Source organism: Neophocaena asiaeorientalis, unplaced genomic scaffold (genome assembly GCF_003031525.2).
Source record: "Neophocaena asiaeorientalis asiaeorientalis breed wild unplaced genomic scaffold, Neophocaena_asiaeorientalis_V1.1 scaffold46, whole genome shotgun sequence".
Lineage (NCBI taxonomy): Eukaryota > Metazoa > Chordata > Mammalia > Artiodactyla > Phocoenidae > Neophocaena > Neophocaena asiaeorientalis.
The window spans coordinates 12,476,023-12,497,286 of record NW_020175393.1 but is presented as its reverse complement, the minus strand read 5'-3'; the positions used below and the strand labels follow the sequence as shown (position 1 = coordinate 12,497,286).

Genomic DNA, 21,264 nt, shown 5'->3' with positions numbered 1-21,264 from the left:
TTATTTTTGTCACCAATATCAATGTTGTAAGAGTAGGTCTTCTAAAAATGTTAGGTATTACTTTTTTTCAGGTCCCTTTATATATATTCCCAGTTGTAACTAAAGAGTTTACTATAAGCATCTTTGAAATTGAGCTAGAAGTATTTTAGACCAAGAACTGAAATGCTTTGCGATGAAGCATGTAGTATGGGCCAATGGTCAAGGATTAACTGATGACTATGGTTTCTAAGAGGGGCTGTTATGACATTACTGTGATATCTTTTGAGGCTGACAGACATTTGCTTGAGTTTGACAGTAATGGGTACAAAAGAGGGGACCATGATATTTCACCTCAATCAATAGTATATTATTTATACAGAAACTATACATTTTTCAATGTACCGAGCTTATACTATATGTAAGGCAGTGTCCTGGGTACTGCAGAAGCTTTGGGCAAGAGTAAGACATGTTCTCAGCCCTCAGCCCTGGGAGAAGGCGAGGAGGATACCATATCGAGTTCATAAATAACTTCAAGGGACGCAGGGTGAGAGATGGCCAAGCATCACGCTGTAGGGATTCAAGAGAGAGGGTGTATCTGGTCAGGGTGATCTTAGATGATTTTCTTGGGAGAGAGGCCTTTGAAGGGTTGGATGAACTTCCAGACTGAGGGAACAGTGATCGAGGGGTCATTTAGTACAGGGATATGTAGGTTAGGGGTTCTGGTTTTACTGTTATTGAGACCAGATTACAAGTAGTAGCAAGAAGACAGACTCAAAAGGGACATTGGCCCAACCGGGAAGGCCCTTTAATACCTAGGTACACAGCTCACAGGCACTAATGAAGTATTAAAACGTTTTGGGTAGAGCAGACTAGAGTGGGGCATGCTGACATTCCATGTGAGAGATATGGAGTGGTGCAGGCTACCAGATTTGGAAGATGATTAGAAACGGTGACCAGGCGAGAGGTAGGATTTGAGGAATGCTGTAGCTTTGAATCTAGGTGGCTGGAAGAGATGGTAGAAATAGAGAAATTAGGAACAGGAGCAATTTTGGGGACAAGATATTAAGTTTTCCTTTGAAAACTTTTGAGTGTGAAGTGCAGCAAAATATATATCATATAACCAAAATCTACAGATTAAATATGAATATTGAATAAATATGACTTAATTTTTAAAAACCTACTTAATCTAGTTTTCCATTAAGCTTCTATTTTTTAATAGTCCATAATTTTCCTGTTACTTATTTTAAACAGCCAACTCATGAAACATGTTTTTAAAAAAACAGACAAAACGGAAAATTGTTCAAGAGGGTGAATGACTTCATTTGGACAACATATGCCAAGATAGATCTTTGCACTAGAAAGTTAATCCCACAAACCCTTAGTATAATCCCTAGAAAATTGCACCCATTCTTAGTTTGTGTACCTCAAGCCAATTTATTTTCTCATGTACCAAATACTCAGTGAGTCAGAGAAAGTTGCCTGGGAAGTAGATGACAATCAAAGTTTGTCAAGAAAACAGTCTTGTGGCCTTGCAGCTGTCGCCCCTTGGTGTTCAGGCCACTGAGGCAGTCCGAGAGCCCCTCTCCCAAGTGAACACTAAATAAGAACCCAGTGCTGCCATCAGCTGCCAACCAGAAAGCAGAATGGAAGAACTAGAGTTCCTCCTCAGAATGATGGGAGTTCAGAAAATATATGTGGAGGGTGAACCCCTTGCTAGGCGCTTCCCTGTCGTGGAAGGGACCCCTTCCCAGGAAATCTACTGCTGGAGAAGTCCAGTGATTTTGCAGAAAAACAAACAGGAGAAAGCACATGAACTACTAGACTTTACCAGCCACGGTAGTGTGGGAAATGAAGAGTGGACATTCTCCTCTTAACTGTGAATTTAGATGGAGGAATAGGACAGGGGATTTCCAGTGGGCGTCTCTGAGAGTTGATGATCTTAGCAGAAAGGGATGTGCTTGCCATCCCCACCCCCTGGAATGCACACCAAAGCCAATAGCCCTGATTTTCCTTGGTTCCCATCCCTGCAAGAGGATCCCAGTTGGCTGTATCATTGCGCTAACTGATATGGGTTAAATTCCAATGTAAAACAATAGCCCTCATCTTTGGCAAGATAACCCCCTTACAAAGGCATATGCTTGGATGAGAAAAGGGTGTAATAAGAGGAAGGCTGCAGTACTTGAGACATGGAAATGAGGCATGGATTCCTCGGGGATAAAAACTGTGATTTCTACTTTTTTGTGTGTTTGGGTTCTTCATGTATCCTAGGGCAGTACAGGTCATAAAGTCATGAACTAATCTGGAATTACTCATGAAAATCACATCGCTATTGGAAAATTAATTCAAACATAGGTCCAGCTGATAGTACGTTAGTAGTACTATTATTCAACACCAAATATCTTTTTTTTTTTTTTTTTTTTTGCGGTCCGCGGGCCTCTCACTGTCGTGGCCTCTCCCGTTGCGGAGCACAGGCTCCGGACGCGCAGGCTCAGCGGCCATGGCTCACAGGCCCAGCCGCTCCACGGCACGTGGGATCTTCCTGGACCGGGGCACGAACCCGTGTCCCCTGCATTGGCAGGTGGACTCTCAACCACTGCGCCACCAGGGAAGCCCACCAAATATCTCTTGAGCACCTAGTGTGAATATGATTTCCAGTAAATATTTATCAATTGTATGCTATGTGTCAGGGTAGAGTTCTAGGAGCTACCTTGGAAAACAAAATAATGGATGAAGTCCCTTCCCTCAAGGAGCTTATAATCTAACTCAAGACACCTTATTAAACACTAGGGAGATTCAAAGACACATAACATTCCCGAGTTGCTTGTAATGCAGTTGGAGAGATGAGACATAGCAGCGTGCAAAACAAGCTCTACTTAACAGCAGGAGACGGCGCTTGAGAAATGCCAGAGGACGCGTCTATATCATAATTGCCATAGGAACTCAGAGGGAAGGGTACTGGAAAAGGCTTTATGGACTAGATGAGAATAATTAGTAAACAGCACAAAAGAAAGCATACCTTCCTGAAAGGCAGTGGTATCAAACGTTGAGGGTAGAAATAAAATTAAGTGCTCGCAGGAATGTAATGTACCTATGTGTTAGTGGTAGCAAGGCAACTCTATATTTGGGGTTTGTGAAGCTCTGAGTACGGTAGTTTCTATATGTTTATTATATTAACGATGATGTAATTTTAATAAGTGTGCCTTATTCAGTAAAACATCTTTGCGCAATCTTGTATTTAAGAAGCATTATACTTAGAGGTAGCTGAATGCTCTAGAGGAGTGAGTAACACCAGTCCCTCTGGATTTCATGAGAAGTTAGGAATTCAATTCATTCTGAGGAATTTGTTACATAAACAAATGCATACCCTCAACTCCCGTTGGTAAATGGAACGGAATGAACTGGATTTACTAATATAATATTGCCCTAACATTTTCACTATGGCCATGCACACGTCCTGGAGGGGATGTGAAAAGGGTCGAGAGTGCGAAGAGCGGATGTAGTTAACTCCAAGGCTGAGCGAGGCTGCCAGGTCCTTTATTAACTTCTAGCCATGCTTCTCTCTCCTTTCTGCTTTACTGAGGGGCAGTGACTCACTCAAAGGAGCACAGAAACCATTGGTGAAATCGCAGTCATTACTTTCCCAGCCATTTCATTCTGACGCTTCATTATGAGGCTAAGATTTAAGTCTGTCAAGAACAGAAGCAGCAAATTCCAGAGTGACTTTTTTAAAATTTATTTTTTATACAGCAGGTTCTTATTAGTTATCTGTTTTATACATATTCGTGTGTGTATGTCAATCCCAGTCTCCCAGTTCGTCCGACCATCATCACCCGCCCACCCCCGCTTTCCCCCTTTGGTGTCCATACGTTTGTTCTCTACATCTGCCTTGCAAACCAGAGTGATTTTTGATACTTAGGCCAAAGTGCTTCTAAAATAAGACATGTTCATTTCTGCTCCAAAAATGGCAGAAAGGACCCTCTTTTCCTTTATTTACCAAATAGATCACTAGCCTCTCAGTCGTGCACAGGACACCTGCACAGGATTTGTAGCTGGTGGAGAGAAAAAAAGGGCACTTTGGGCTGGGTATCTCCCCACCACTTTTTTTTTTTTTTTTTTATGGGCTTTCTCCCCTCATCAGACTGAGTTACTGCTCTTTGATAAGTTTGGTCTCTTTGTTTTTCAGAAAGAAGTTTCAGCTCCTAGGAAAAGAGGACTGGCATTAACACTGTGTTATATCACAGTTGCCCGTGGGTTATTATCTCTCCATCGTTAATGTCTTCTTCTTCCTTGCTAATTGCCCTGATTTTCATTTGGAGATTCGTGGGATGCTGAGGTGCTGATTCCGCCCCCAGCTCTATAGGAGTGAAGCAGTGTTCCCTAAGCCAATTCTCACATCCCATCCCTAACCCTCCCTCCCTTCCCATAGTGATTGATTTTACTCTTGCCTTGTGTTTTAAGCAGTACAAGTAACTACCAAGTGAAAGTTTCTGTTGAGACTTCTGGGTCAGAAATAATCATTCCCTGTAGGATGTGAATAATGAAGCACTTGGCCCCAGAAACTGTCGGCAGCTATTTTGAGACGATAAAAGCAGGATGAAGTTGGTACCATAGAGCAGAGCAGCAGAGGCGAACTGGCTTCATGGTAACATCGTTGAGCCGTTGGAGTGATCTCTGCCTGAGGCCAGCACAGCTCTAGGTTTTTCAGGTACATAAATCGATACAGTCCCTTCAATACAGAAACCAGTCTAATGGGGTTTTCTGTCACTTGCAACCAAAAGCGTCCTAAGTAATAGATAATTTCCTTAAATGCAAAAGCTTTCTTTCAAGATCTGTTGAACTCCATGAAATATTGTATTAACATATACTAACCACATCAGTTAATAGCTTTCTAAATAGCTTGGGCTTTGTAAGGGGGTGGAGTTTCATTTACTCTGGGTATATCACCAAAGTAAACAAAAACAAATGTCACATCTTAAATTTTTCCTCCTGGAGGGTCTGGAATTTAAGATATAGCACAAGATCAATTCTATTTGGTGCGTAATTCATCTTAATGAAGGCAGTAATGTTCCTTTGCCCTTTTCTTGAATAAGAAGCTTTAGAAAGAGGTATCCAGTGTCTAGCTCGTAGTTCATACATAGGGGAGTTTTTCTTCTAGGAGGATCACCGTTAAAATAATCCTGCCTGCCCCTCTGAAAAGCAGTGACCTCAGAGACAGTACTCCCACTAGGACGTGATTCTCATCTCCCCAGTGAAACAGAAAATGGTGTCTCAAGTCAAGAAGCCCTGAGGTCCTCCAGACCTTTCCTCTTTGCTTCCTCAACTGCTTTCTCTCCAACTTGTCCTCCTTCTAAATATGTCCCATTCCCTTCTCTTCTCTTTCTCACGTCTTTTCTTCTTTTCCTGTTCTTCCAGTTTACCCTAATCCTGTTCTTATTTGATTCTGGATTTGCTCCCCTGTGCTCACTCTTCCAGATTTTGCCCACACCATCATTCCCAATCAAACGTTTGGTGCCCCGGCCATAAAGTTTCCTGTGTAGCTGGGGTATTCTCGGTCATTTTAATTTTGTGTGCTAAAACTAAAGGTTTGATAAACTACATCTTTTAACATACTTTTTCCCTTTCTGCTTGTCAAGTGCCTCTAGATCAGTGATTCTAAAGTATGATCCCCAGACCACCAGTAATAACATTACATGGAAACTTGTAAAAAATGCAAATTGGGCTGCCCTTCCCCAGAACTACTAAGTCAGAAAAACTCTGGGGGTTGACCAAGCAACTTGCGTTTGAACAAGCTTTTCCATGTGATTCTGATGCATGCTAAAGTGTGAGAAACACTGGTCTAGATTATTTTGCCTCCTGTCTTATAGGCTTTTATTTTCCTATATGATTTCTTAAAGGGGATGAGGTTGTGGGGAAAGTACTTCCCCTTTAACGTGAATAGCCATGCTTCAATGAAGGATGCCTGTGAAAGTATGTCTGTATGCTGCCTTCTCTGAATTCCAGGGCAAGACCATTCTATTTTCATAAGCTGCAGCTGGTAGCAACTAGGAATATACTTCAGAGCCCCTGCTCCTGGTAACAGTGGCAGTTTTCCAGCCCGTGCTGGCACTGCCCTCGATGATGTCTAGTAGGAAAAAAAGGGAGAGACTTTCTTTTAAAAAGGGATTCAGTCTCAAAATCCAGACATCTAATACTAAAGTCCTTACTTACCGCTAACCCTAGCATTCCTCCTGTACTCTCGGTTTCTCTTCCATGTCTCACTGATCTCCTAGGCCTGGGCTTCTGGAGCCCCCTTTGCTCCTCCCTCTTCTCGGCCTGCCCCCAGGTGTCTACTCCCACCTCCTAAACCAGGTCGTCATGCCCCAGGTGATGTCATCATTTTCTTACCCTTCCCCCAGCTGTATTATCTCTTCTTTCAATCCATCTCACTCACTACATACAGATGAATTTTCCTTAAATAATTAGCTCTAATTGTCACTTTCTTGTTAAGACTCTGGCACCACTGCCTGCCAGCCAAACTCATCAGCCTAGGACTCCAGACTCTCCAAAAATTTGACACAAATACATCTTTCTGCACATCTGGGAATGCCCACCCCAGAGGGTCTACCAGTTGTCCCCTGACTACCGTGCCCATTCCTCCCCTCACTCTCACTCTGTACTGGGTCTGGAATGCCCCTACTCAACATGTCTACTTATTGAAGCCTGTCCTTCCATCCAGGTCTAGCTCAGGTGTCACCTCCACATAGAGTTGGTCAACTCTGGGTTACACTGCTTGCTCCAGACCCCAAATCTCCAAAGCCCTTCTGTTTCCACATTTATCTTACATTGTTACCTTTCCCATCTTTCCATGTGCATTACTAGCAATGTGAGGGTAGAGTCCAGGTTTTGTAGGACTTTGTGTTCTGTGTAGCTTGAACATTTATTTACAAATGGGGAAAACACACAAGTACTCAGCATTTAAGGAATTTTCAACATGTTTATATTTTAATGAGCTTTATTTGTAGATGTGTAATGTTCTTGTAAGTGTAAAAAATACATATTATAAATAATATGCCTCATTATTTTCACTGTTTTGACATTAGAAGTATTAAGAAAACATTCCTAGCATGAACATAGCTCAGCTTGCTTCTGAGGCGCTTTTGTAAAAATACGGATTTATGAGGCTCATTTTCTTTGGAGTAACGGAGCTTTTAACGTCACAGTTATGTATGTGTTAGTCCCTGATGTTTTAGACATCGAACAAAACTCAGTAACATGGTAAAGGCTTGAAAGCACAATTTATTTTTTGCCATTGCAAAAAAATTAACTTTATTTAGTGGATAATTTAGCTAATTCTGCTAGAATATCCAAATATTTGGATTTGGAGAAAATAAGAGTTTTAGTACATATTACTTTATTATCTGTATTATTAACTCATCTTACTTTTTTTTAACCAGAATATCAAAATGTTTAGAAATGATAGTAAATGTAATATTAATATTTATACTATTTCAATAACTAATACTAATTTAATAACTGAACTAACTTAACCCTCAAAAATAAAAGAAGAAAAATACTAAAGTCTCACAACGCACACAGTATTAGTTGGTCAAAAGCCTGAACTATAGTTTTACCTTAAAGGAAATTCAGTTTTATGATTTTTAAGAACATCACAGGGACTAAAGTTGGTTAAGGAAATGCTTACAGGTTCTAGTGGAAAACTATTTTAATGAACTGATAAACATTAGCTCTATTTCTAATCAGAACATGCGTAATGTCTCTAAAATAGTTCAACTTGTGCTCTTAAATAGCTTAGGAACTATTTCTTGTTTACATGACTTATTTGCGTGATAGAGGAAATATTCATTGAGGGCCTCTTATGTATAATAATGCTTAAAGAACCTTCATTTTCACATATAAGTATAATTTTTCAGTACAATTTATTCACAAGGTCTGTTGTATTTTCAGGGTCAAAGTCCCAACACTGTCACATGACACACTCAAGCCCTTTGATGAGCCAGTTCCTCGTTTCTTCCTGCTCGGTCCACTCCATTTCTCATCACCTCACCTTCTACAGGGAGTAGACAACTTGCAGGCCCCTAGGCATTCCAGGGCCCCTTCCAAGTCTGTGCCTTGGTTACCCTCTGACTGGAGGGACTTCTTCCCTGGAACGGCCCCACCTACCCTGCCAAATGGGTCCATTGTCCTTATCGCCGCAGTGCCTCTCCTCCAGGGACTGGAGAGGAAGGATGCCAGCCACCTTTTCCCCAGCGGGCTGAGTTCAGAGAAGTACTCCCGTCATGGCAAGCTAAAGTTAGAGAAGGGCTGAAAACAGAGTTCTAAGAAAACAGGATTTGTTTGGATAAAGGAGAACCTTTATCCAAAAACTGTTTTATAATTCACAAATGCAAAATTAGCAAGCATTTTTCTAGTGCTGCCAGGTAACCGCTGAATATCGGGAAGTCACTGCTTATTCTACCAAACACAAAATGTCAGTTTAGTGAGCTCATCTAATTTACTTCTAGGAAGGGTGCTAAGGACTGAGAAGGATTGGCTGTTTTATGCAAGCGGGAATGTTAATGTTTCATATTACACGTGGGTACTCGTTGCCACCTTTCCCGTTAGATACGGAATTCGCGGCCTCCATGAAACGCTTTCTTCCCAGGGCTTTGGAGATAATCACTCTCTTTTCATTATCCTACCCCTTTGGCTACTTCTTCTCAGGCTCCTTTGCTCATCTTCCTCACATTTCTAACCTCCAAATTTTGGACTGCCCCAGGGCTCTCTCCTCAGATTTCTTATTTTTTTCTATTTAACTTGCTCCCTAAGTGACTTCATCCTATCCCTTGGCTTTAAATAATTGTCTGAATAGTGATGACTCTGTATTTATATCTCTTGTACCTCCAGCCCTGACTGAATCCCCACCCAAACACCAGGCTCATCCCCAACCTCCACTCAACATCTCCACTGGATGTCTCCAAGGCACTTGTCTATAGCCAGCAGCACTGAACAGGTCCAAAAGTGAGCTCCGCAAGTGCTCTTCCTTCGGCCTTCCCCACTGCTATATCCTTGCGTTTCCTCAGGCCAAAAACTTGGAGTCGTCCTTGACTCTTTATGTTTTCCACATCTGTCATGCAAACCATCAGCCATCCTACAAAGTATATACAGACGCCAACCATGACTATTCCGTCATCCTGGTCCGAGTCACCATTTTCCACTGCCTGGAAGATTATAATGGCTTCCTAATCAGTCTTCTAGCAGCACGTTATATTTTATTCTCAATGTAGCAGCCAAATGATCCTTTTTAAAACTTAAGTCAAATTTGTTTAAAACTGTCTAATGGCTTGTCTCACAGAACAAAATGAAGTCTTTAATGTGCCCATACGGTTAAGGTGATAGTCAGTCATTCTGTAGAGAATCTGAAGAACAAACATTTGGATATATCTTAAGGAAATTGGACATGGTGTGCCCATCGCGGGCTGCTATGAAAAGCTCAAGTCCCAAGGACAACCATCACGGCCAGAAGTGGACATCCTAATTTGTTAGAAGTGTGACAAATGGGTCCATTGTGAGAGATTAGTTGTGAGAGATTCTGAACCTGCAAATTAGCAAAATTGCTTTTTCTTGGAATCGCTGCTAACTTTGATCTGAATCAATAAAGACTGGGATGTTGTATTTCATGGACACTGACACTCAGTTGGAATGAATTATCTTTAGCATTTCTAAGTAGGTAGGATGAAATTTACATCCCAAATATTCGTGAAGACTTGATCTGGTATCCAGGTAGGTCCTAACAACACCTGGAGTGGTCCAGATTTCATCTGAAGTCAAATATAGGCAAGGTGTTTCAAGAATACCAGCGGGAAGCAAACCTAATTATCTGATATGAATAGCATATCATTCACGTTCATTCACTCACTCATGCAATCAACAAACATTGAGGATTCAATGACAAATAAGACATGGTTCCTGCTTTTGTGAAGACGGTAGTCTATAAGGGGAGACAGACATGAAAACAATTAACTATAATAGAGTGGGCTTGTAGGATAAGGGTGTTCGTTGAGGGATGTTATGGGTGCCACAGAAACATAGAAAAGGATGGAAAGGTAAGGAAATTGAATCTGCTTTATGGAGGCATCACCTTCTGTCATCTATTCATCTATTCAGTCAACATTATTAGGCACCAGCAGAGCCCTCTGCACTGTGTTAAGGCCCAAAAATATAACCCCAGGAGAGGGATGGCCAATAAGCAATCACAGTTCAGTGCAATAGATACGAAGGCTGAAATGTGCACTGGGAGCCGTGGAATGGAGAGGAAGGACACCTCAGCCCAGAAGCAAGAGACCAGGGAATGCCTGCAGTGGAAACTGAGCCTCAGGCAGGGGAAGGGCTTGCAACAGAGAACATCCGCCATTCAGGGAACTCAGGTATGCGGTGTGGCAAGAGCATGGGTTTCAAGGAGGAGCTATGGGGGAAAGGAGTCTGGAGAAATAGGGAGGGAGCAGATCTTCAAGGGCTGGTGGTGTTCCCTGTGGCATTTGGAAGGAAATGAGAAGCATTGACAGGTGGTATGTGTGTAAAATGAGGAAACAGTGATAGATTTCTGTTTTAGAGAGTTTACTCTAGTGGGAGAGTGAAGGATAGAGTGGAGAGAAGTGACACTGGAAACAAAGCAACCAATCTGGAAACCCGGGTGATTCAGGAATCCAGGACATAAATAGATGACGAAGACCTGCCCTGGGGAGCAGTGGATGGACTGGAGATAGGGCATAAGGAGAGGGACCGGGGAAACATTTGGAAGATAAAACACCTCGGTGCCTAACTGGACAGGAAGGGGAATGGAGAGGATTGGGTCTGTGATGATGAACAGTTTTCTGATGTTGGACTAATCGTACTTATTAGGGGCCATTCCCCCTAAAATGGTTTGCCTTCCCTAAAGAGAGCTCAAAACAACCCACTGGCATGCCAGGAGATGTAGCAGAATTCCATTTACACTTTTCTCGGTTTTTAACTTTCTGTGTATATGTGTCTACAAAGTCGACAATAAACTAATACGGTTGTATGCTATACAATCTATAAATAAATGATTATCAATATATTGTAGAGTATGCTCAAACATTTTATTATGAGAGGTGTATGATCAAAAAACTTGGAGACTGAGTGCAAGATTACAAAAGGAAAATATTTGGTAGTTATGGGGAATTTTAGGTGCCTACAGAACATTTAGGCAGTAATTTCCAGTGGGCAATAAGGGTCTAGATCAGATAGGACTGTCCAATGGAGCTTTCTGTGATCATAGAAAAGTTCTAAATACGTACTGTTCAGTGTGGTGGCCGGTAACCACATACGGCCGTTGAGCACTTAAAATGTGGTGAGTGCAACTGAGGAACTGAAATGTTTTATTTTGATAAATTTAAATTTATTTAAATAACAGCCGCATGTAGCTACCGGTTACCATATTAGAAAGGACAGATATAAAACTTAGGAGAGAGACCTGGGATCTCATTCATTAAGTGCTTCCACTGGCTAAGCATTTTACATACATTTTAAAGCAATGTGATCATCCCAACTACCCTTCTTTACTCTATCCTTTTAATAGTAAAAGTTTATATTGCAAAGAAGAGCACATTTGCTGTGAAGTATGTGTAACTTATAGATATTCTTTACTGGTAGATATTTATGCATCTTTTACAACCAAGCACCAATTTTATTTTCTTTTTCTTTCAGGTGGCTGGCTCTGTTGGAGATTCAAATATTTATTATTTTAATATTGTATTATTATGACTGTAGTCTTCTAGACCCATTGCCAAGACAGGTAAGTGTTTTCAGAATTTTGAATAGCATGACTTTCAAATTTGATATAAACTCTAACTCTTTGGTTTTCATTAGTGGGGGTGAGCTGACTGATTTCCTCACTTAGACACATCTTAACAGATGATCTCTGCAGACTGAGAAGATACTCCCTTAATTCTAGGTCAATTCTATGTGCCCCATTATCACAAGACCAGGACCTAATAGTAGCATTTCCACCACTTAGTGTTAGGAGCTCCTCAGTGAATTTACCAATTTTAACCCTTTTCCCGGGGTAAAATAGACATGGCCTTGATGTTGGGCTTGTTTCCCTAGAAAGGCATGTCTCTGGGTCCAAAAGTGAACCGTGAGTTTTGGAGGCAAGTCAGAACCCTTAGTCCATTTGGAAAGCAATGGCACAAAGGAAATTAACCCACAGTAGAAACAGTGAACGTAAATGAAAAGGCCATGACCTTTTCTGACCTCTGACCATTGGATATCTCAATCATTTAACTCCTCTCTGTTGCTATAGTTCTGTTGTCTTAGACCAATGGCCCTCAAACTGGTGTGAGCGTCAGAATTACGTGGGATGGGGGGTTGTTAGAACATGGAATCCTGGGCCCTAGCCCTAGGGTTCTTGATGAGTATATCTAGGGAGGGGCTTGAGAATTTCTATTTCTGACAAGTTCTGGGTACTGCTGATGCCTCACTTTGAGGACCACTGTCCTAGGAAACAAGGGAAAGTTCCATTTAATTCCAAATGTTCGGAAGTCCCTTTGAAAACTCTGGATAAAAAGGTGTTATTTAAACTGAGGGTGAAGTGGAGAAATTAAGTATTGCAATCTCAGGGCTATTCACATAGCATTTTGTGCTATGATTTACTCTTGATTATTAAGGGCTAATATATGGAGGGATAAACTCTTGGGTGGCATTTCAGTAGAAATTCTGTAAGTGTATAAATGACACAGAAAATATTATATTACTCACAAATATGCACATTTCAGCACTTTGCCTTGATCTCTTTTACACTTCTATTTGGAGTACGAGCAACAGTGATAAAGAGCTCTCAAAATCTGATGATGAAAGGGAAGTCAAAACACCCTTCACAAAGGTTTTCCGCTGAGTACAGTTTTGTTGGCAAAATGAAGATTGAGGCCAGGATTTACAGGCACCAAATGCTAGTTTCTGATCCTCCGAGTTAGATGTCACAATTTTGCCCACGACTGACTCAGCATCTAACTATTTTCCCACCAGCAAGAAGACACAGGAATGCCTTTTCACATTAGAAGGATGTCATTTGTCAAAACCATGTGACACCGAACTCTGGAGATCAGTCATTTTGACCAGATCCTTAGGCAGGATTTTTCCCAGCACTTTCTTCCTAGCTAGGGATTCTATTAGTTGTATCTATTATACTTTTTTGAATTTTAATTAAAAAAAATTTTTTTTGAAGATATTCGCCATGTATTTCTTCTTTAGGTCTTTCTTTTTTTTAAGTAATTAACTTATTTTTATATTTATTTTTGGCTGTGTTGGGTCTTCGTTTCTGTGCGAGGGCTTTCTCTAGTTGTGGCAAGCAGGGGCCACTCTTCATCGCGGCGCGTGGGCCTCTCACTATCGCGGCCTCTCTTGTTGAGGAGCACAGGCTCCAGACGCACAGGCTCAGTAGTTGTGGCTCACGGGCCTAGTTGCTCCACGGCATGTGGGATCTTCCCGGACCAGGGCTCGAACCCGTGTCCCCTGCATTGGCAGGCAGATTCTCAACCACTGCACCACCAGGGAAGCCCCTATACCTTTTTTTAAAAAACATACATCTTATTTCTGTTTTGACCCAACTAAGAGCATTTTTCAAAGAAATGTTACCTCAGTTTGTAAAAAATACAAGTCTAAGAGAATTCTCATCTCGAAGGGCATTTCATTTCACAGTTTCTATTTTAGAAAGATCAATTAAAATTATTTAATTATTGGACTTATGTTACCAAGTTGTGAAAGCAGGTGATCAAAAAATACAGGAAATGACCTTCCAATTACCAAGCTCTTGTAGGAGGGGGATGGGTTGCCAGGGCATGTTCCAGACACTCTGTTGTCAAGTGCAGGGAAATCACAGGACTTGGAAACCAGCTCCCCCAAAGGAATATACTTGCCACAAGAGCAAAAATCAAAGGCTAGCATGCCCGTGATTTTACTTTTGTAACAGTGTTTTACTTTACCTCAAACGGTGTGAAGAAAGTAATTTAATCTTAGTTCTCTCCCAATAAGAACCAAACAATAAGGAAACATTACAAAACTTTCCAGGATCCGTGATTGGTCAGCCACGTCCAGTTGCTGGCAATGGGGACTACTATTCCATTTAGAGCATTCATAAGAAGACCCACTTCAATTCTCTCTCAAAAGCAAGCACATTTTTTGCCAACACAGTGGGGTTTTATTTGGTTGATTGGCTTTGCTCTGCTTTACCTTTGGGGGTAGGGGCATGGATTCGTAGAAAATCTCACAAAACCTATGGATCCCCTTTCTAGAAAAGTACACGCCTCTTCATACACACAAAATTGTGACTGCAATTTCAGAGAGTCCGTGGTAGTTCTGCAACTCATTCTGTCAACTGTCCTAAGAATCCCCTTGGGGAGGAGCCCTTTCTCTCAAACTGATGACAAAAAAACAGATGATCTAAATTGGATTGCCCTCCTCCTTCCTCACTCTTCCCCCAACCCTCAGGGCTGACAGAACAGGTTCCTTTTCTTATTCAAGCTCCTAAGCTTCAACAACCTCTTTATATTGGATTGGCCAAATAGATTGTTTGGGTTTTTCCATAAGATGTTACCGAGTAAAACCGAGTAAAACCGAGTAAACTTTTTGGTCAGCCCTATATTCTTTGCAATGAACCGACCTCCCCTCACCCCCCCACACATTCACCCTTTGTTCATAACTAAGACATAACATAACGTATCAGAACATCTGGAACCACAAAAGATCCTTATGGAAAATTGTGATCTTAGGTCCCCTGTAATAGTGGATCGCACCACCAACACCATGTTGTCTTATGAACATCTATAACATGTGGCATAGAGGTCTCACCCAGCGATTATACATGAAGTGTCACAGATTGGGGGCCAGGAATGTAGAAAGAGCTTTTATTAAAGGGTATCCTCTTTATCCGGATATAAAGTGAAAGGTGGGTGGCAGGCCCATAGCACTGGGGTATGTGAAACTGTGAAGAGACTGCTATTAGAATAAGGGAATTGCCTCCTTTGCTGTCCCTTGAATGGAAGGCTAAAATTGATGCTTGCCATGGAGAACTCATCAAGCAAAACCTTCCAGTCTTCCAAACCTAAACTCTGTACGTTTCAGGAACAATCACATTGAATAAACCTTAGGTCCAAACTGTTGGCTTATGTCCCTTAACTTCTATATTTTCTGCATTTCTGCTTTTAGAGTTCTCTCCATTTGGTGGGTGTCCAGCAGCCGGAAGGACAATGCCGAATTCAATTTAAACAAAGAAAATGACGTCTGCTGGGCCTAAGGAGGGCCAAGGCCTTCTGGAGGAGTGACTGCCCCCCGTCCTCTAGCCTGGCAGCACCTAGACCTGAGTTTGACTGAAACCTATCACTTAATTTTGTTTAAGGATTTAGTTCAAGACAGTGTCCAGATGGGATGTGTGTTTGGTATCTCAAGAGTAGACCAAGAATCTGACATCACTCTATATCTATTGATATAGAGACCCCGATACAGGGTTTATAGAAAATGTTTCCATGATCCAAAAAGAGGCATGAAAATTTTACTATGTTAAATTTACTGTGAAGAAGACATACTTAAACTTCTATTTTGCAAAAGGCTAAAAGTCTTAGACTCTAAAAAGTATTAAATAATGATTTCTGGAAATTTTCTATTTTTCTAAATATGATTCTTAACTCTAGCAATTGAAATTCTTAAACCGCTATTAATATAACTTTATTAAACATGTCTAACACTAAAAGTATGAATAATATGATAGCTTTCTAACACCTGTGAGGTCAGGGATCATGTCTGACACTCATTTCTACACTCAACTATGCCTAGGACAGCACCTTCTCTATAGGACGTATTTAATACATGTATGTTGATTGGTATACTGATTTGTATTTTAGTTACGATAAAAGCACTCCTTTGACTCAAGGTGTTTGTAATTGTAGTTTGAGATAATATTTTTCCTAATTTATAGAAACTCAAATGATGTGTCAAGGCAAATAACAACATTTCAATCTATTACTTAAGACTTTTGCCTGAAATACTTACTATGAAATCCAGAAAAGAAATCCTATCATGTTCAGGGAAAATATATGATACTAATAACAGCATGATCGGCGATGTCATGATTTGTCCTCTAACAGTCAGTGAAATGCCGCCTGCCTCCTTGATTTCACAATAAGTAAGTTTTGGAGTGCATGTTGTCCTCTGGATTATTTGCTCCCCTGTGCGAGAATTATCTGGCGGGGTTGATAACGATTGCTTTGTCATCTATTTCCTACCAACGAGCAGATGACTCCCTAGGAGAAAATTAAGTACTTTGGAATGCATTAACTCTCCGGGACTAAATACAGTGATTTTGAAGCTTAGCTAGCAGTTTACAGCATAGCTTAGCAGGCGCGGAGGTCTGGAGACTGAAGGGGCTAAAGAAAGCAGTTTAGAATCCACAGGAGATCTGAGAACGGCAGACAACTACCTGGCGGGTTCTTCTAAATATGGCAGGTGTGTTCCCAGGGAAGGCTTGTCCTCCCCCAAGCAGCTGAGGCCCACAGCCATACGCTGTATTTGCAGATAATAAACACTTGAGCTGAATTTGCAGACCCTCAGGGCAGTGTTTATCTCCTTATTACTGCTTGGTAAGGATGAACCTTAGCTGACAAGTTCATGCACTTTAAAAAGCAGTGCAGTTGCAGGAGGTCTACTGACCTTTGAAATGATACCTGGTGAGATGAATATACTTGGAGGTCCCTATTTCTTTTTATCTCCCTAGCCTGGGTTTCTATATAATGTATATTAATATAATGTATATTCATATATATATGTAAAAATACATACATTGGTATACATTTATATGTGTTAACTTGAGTCTTCCAGAAAGCAGAGTCTGAGACAGACTTGTGTGCAGTGCAGATAGTTGACTTGAGACGTGCTCCCAGGCGGCAGAAATAAGGGATCGGAAAGAATACACCGTAATTGAGTTACGTTATCAAGGTAGATGTCCTAGCCCCTATTTCAGAGGACAAGCAATGAGGGGTGGGGGGACCACGTTCAAGTGTGGGCACGTGAGGGGTGGCTGGAGTGCTGGTTAGGTGATGAGCATGGAATTCTCAGTGTAGTTTTGATCATGTTTTAATACAAATGTGAGATCACCTATATGCAGGACATCCTTGTGCAGGTAGCCATCACGGCATGTGCAATAATTAGTAGTAACCCTCTTTCTTCTCTTGTCCCCCAACAGGCAGGGGCACAAATTATAACTTCATTTTTACCTGGCAGCCTGAAACAAGGAAGAGTTCACATACTTACTGACAGAATTGCAGAACTAAATGGTGGTACCCTTGGAAACTTGTAATTAAAGCAGGAAATGGGGACGGAGGGGCCGTTAAAACTTAAATTAGGAAGTCACCTGCTGAAACTTAAGTGTAAGCATTTAGTTAGAGTTTCGTACTCGTTAAAAGGCACGTCCTTTCAAGATTTTAATGTGGAAAAAAAAGCAAGTGTCTTAGTCTATTCAGGCTACTGTAACAAACTACCATAGACTGGGTGGCTTATAAACCACTGAAATTTATTTCTCACAGTTCTGAAGGTGGGGAAGACCAAGATCAAGGTGCCAGTATGGTTGAGTTCTACTAAGACCCTCTTCCTGGTATAGTCAGTAATTTCTCTATGTCCTCATGCGGTGGAAGGGGTGAGGGGTCTCTTATAAGAATAACCATCCCATTCATGAGGGCTCCACCCTCATGACCTAATCGACTCCAAAAGGCCCCACCTCCTAAACCATCACCTTTGGGAGGATTCAACATGTGAACTTGGGGAAGGCACAAACATTCAGACCATAGCAGGAAGTAATCCTCCACAGTTGCTTAACTTCCTAAGTAGTGTAGTAGAGGTCTAGCTATATATTTTGCTCTGAAGGAGGGCCCTGGACAGCACTTGGAAATGCAGATGAATCCTGCTCTTGGGGGCCCCCCATCTCTTGATGAAGCAGCCAGGAGCCCGGGATTGTCTCTGTGAGCATCCACACAGGAGTGGACCATGACACCTGGCTTTCATCAGCATAGCATCTTTTGTTTTCAAAACGTTTTTAGAATAAATGTCTCCATACTTCTCCGTTAATGTTGGGTTTGGGTAATTAAAATGAACTTATTAGAGTTTTATTGTTAGTTTTTAAATCTTATTTTTTGGTATTTTAATTAATGGCTATGGGTGGTTACTGACAAGGGTACAACTTCTATAAACTCTTTATTTTCCTGATAAGATGCCTCTTACATTCTAGAAACCAATAATGTGAGCTTCTATCACTTGAGCAATTACTGTGAGTCAGGCACTTTGCTAAGCCCATTGCACTCACCCACTTTTATTCTCACAATAATCCAGTGTGTCAGGGTGGTTTCTATTATTATCATCCCTGTTTTACAAATGACAGAAATCGAGCTTGGAGAGACTGGGTGACATACTTCAGGTCACCTAGCTAGGAAGTGGCAGAGGCAGGATTTGAACCCAGGGAGCCTGGCCCCAAAACACGTCCTCATAACACTAAATAGTGCTACATCCTTCTTAAAGAGAAAATTGTTACCCACAAGAGACGGCACCATTGACTGTGTTGTCATCATAATCTACACTCTGGGTTCTCTCTCAAGTCTTAGGGGAAAAGTGGCTAATTTGTTGTATAACCTACATTACAAATGGAAAAGGACTCTTGTTGTATGACAGTTTCCTTCCTCCTCAGCTTCCTTCTCTGGAAGCCCCCAAATACCCCCCATCCTTGTGAGAATTATGCAATAGACCAGCCTAGGATGAGACCTAGCAGATGTGACAGGGGGGGCATTCACTCTTTGAAGAAAAATATCTGATAAAAATGCATCTTTTTAGTGAGGGCATATAAATGTAAATGTTGAACGAATGTTATAAATTCTAGCGCTATATTCTAGCATGCGCTGTCTATTCACAGCAATGAGCTTTTTTTTTTTTTTTTTTTTTTGAGCAGTGTTTTACCTTGTTCCTTCACAAAAATAGCCCTGGTCATTAGAGACCCAGTAGGCCATAGAGTAAGGAATGTAATATGGATTTTTCTCTTCTGGCAGAGACAGGGACTAGATGAAATCTGAACAGTCTTAGTTCAAGCTTTGTCTTCAGGTGACTTGGAATTTGCAGAAGAAATAACCTTTGGGGAAGGTTATTAACTCATGTAAGAGACTTGAACAATTATTTTGAAAAGCACTTAAGGGAAGGGGAGTGATGTTTACTTCAGATGCCTGTAGACTCCCCTTTGATTTTTATTGCTGTCGTTGCTGGAGGGGAACGTTAGAATTATAATACAGAAGGAGAGAGATCAGCCTAACATCCTGGCTTTGCTGCTTAAGAAGCTGAAATCCAAGTGGGAGAAATGTCACGTTATGTGCACTTGTTCGATGTTCCATGGCTAGCGAAGACAACCCTCTGGGTGAGATGGTTTAAATGAATGATTCTTTGAAGACAGAAAAAATGGAAAAAATGAGTAAATTTCCAACTTCTTTTGGCAGCAAAACTTTTCTTCCTACAACACATTAGTTTATAGATCTCCAGGACAAAAGCAGATTAAAGCTGATAGATCCAACTCAGCATTTAGTTGAGTATACTTCATTGTTTGCAGAATGCATTACACACCTCCGCAGAGCCCTAGGGGTCAAAGAAGCACATATTGAAAAACACTGAACTAGATAAACCTTGAATGTTAGGTGCTTCCCCAAATGTCGCAGTGCCTTGACAGTTTCACGGGGTCATGTGACCAATTTGGGCCAATGGGATATAAGTAGAATGATGAGTGGCAGTTCCAAGCTGAAGAAGGACATCAGGATATATATTGTCTTTACTTCCCTCTTCCCCTGATGTTGCGATGGAGGAGACATGCAGCAACAAGAAGGAAGAGCCTCCATCAGCCTAAGACCCTGAGTGTCAGTGAGGAGGAGAGAGCCCTTCCCATTGTCTGCACTGGCTGTACAGCGTGAGCAAGAGACATGGATGTTTGCTACCACAGCATAAACTAGCCTATCCGAACAATCTCAGAAATGGAATTCTCTAGTTCCTGTTCTTTTTTTTTTTGCCTTTAGTCTTCTTTAATCTCATATCTTTCAGAGGAATACACAGTTCCAGCGTGCTGCATTCCAGCTCAAGGGTGGCAGTGGATTATACTAAACTGACTTCACAGATATGCTATGCAGTAACATTTTTTATGGTCGTAACACTGCAGGCAAAATTATATTTTGGCTGCTGTCCTTTATTTTCTGAGCAATCAATTGGCTTATTAAATAGAAAAGGGTTCCCACACAAAATAACTTCTAAGTGAGTCACATAGGTTCTTAACTCGTGTAAGAGACGTTAATAACAACCAGTTTATGTTGAGCACCTACTGTGTAGGAGGTAATTATAGGGAATAGAGCGTAGAGGTTCAGTGTAGAAAAGTTGATATCCCATAACTTGCATTCAAAATCCAACTCCACTATTTTCTGATTGTGAGGCTTTTTGCAAGTTACTCCTCTCCTTAAGCCTCGGAACTACAGTGAAGCAAATAAGGCCCACTCTTTAAGGTTGCTATGGCTTGAATTAGTACTCCAATACAAAGTCGAGCCATGGTAAGCACAGACCAAGTAACATAATATTATTGATTGGGTGACTTTAACCAACTCTATCATCAAGACCGAAATTTTCTTTCTGTTTTATAGAAAAAGTCTTATTAGATCAGTAATAATTTCTTATGCAAAAGTATAAGAACAGGAAAAATATTTAGTTCTATTAGAATATGTTGCTTGATTGAATGGTAATCAGGAATATTATTTTAAATTGCTCTCTCCCTTCATTTAATCACCTCAATATGAAATGTTTGTCTGAAAGCAACCAGGGATTTATTCTCTCCCCTTCAATCTGTTAACCAGCCATCGTGTATTTAATTAATTTGATTCATGGATTGCATTAAATATTTTCCATCACATCTAATGTAATATGCCTTATCTGTTCATTAACACATGAGTCTAACCATAGCAGAACTAACTAGTTTAACAGAGATTATTTTCTTCCACTTTTAAAAGTAAAGAAAATAGCAATTCAAAACTGGAACAAATCCAGTCGATGTCCAAAGCTCTCTGAAGTAGGAGATAGGTAGGAAACTATTGTATAAAAGAAAGAATAATGGTTGTACTGTGGGAAGATACAAGTTCAAATTCTAGCTTTGTCCTTCAGTTTCATATAATAATGAGCAAATCAGTTCAGATCTTTGAGCTTCAGTTTCTTCACAAGTTAAACATCATACTGTACTCTTAA

At 40.9% G+C, this 21,264-nt stretch overlaps 1 protein-coding gene across 1 annotated transcript in view; it reads left to right on the top strand.

Annotated features, from left to right (window-relative positions):
• The window catches only part of CYP39A1 (cytochrome P450 family 39 subfamily A member 1), a 69,329-nt gene extending 52,879 nt beyond the window's left edge, over positions 1-16,450 (top strand). Inside the window, exons 11-12 of the mRNA XM_024766156.1 lie at positions 11,683-11,770; positions 15,178-16,450. Of these exons, the coding sequence (XP_024621924.1) occupies positions 11,683-11,770; positions 15,178-15,249 (160 nt within the window). The 3' untranslated portion in view covers positions 15,250-16,450. The remainder of the gene's footprint in view (positions 1-11,682; positions 11,771-15,177) is intronic.
• Positions 16,451-21,264: the final 4,814 nt, after the last annotated feature.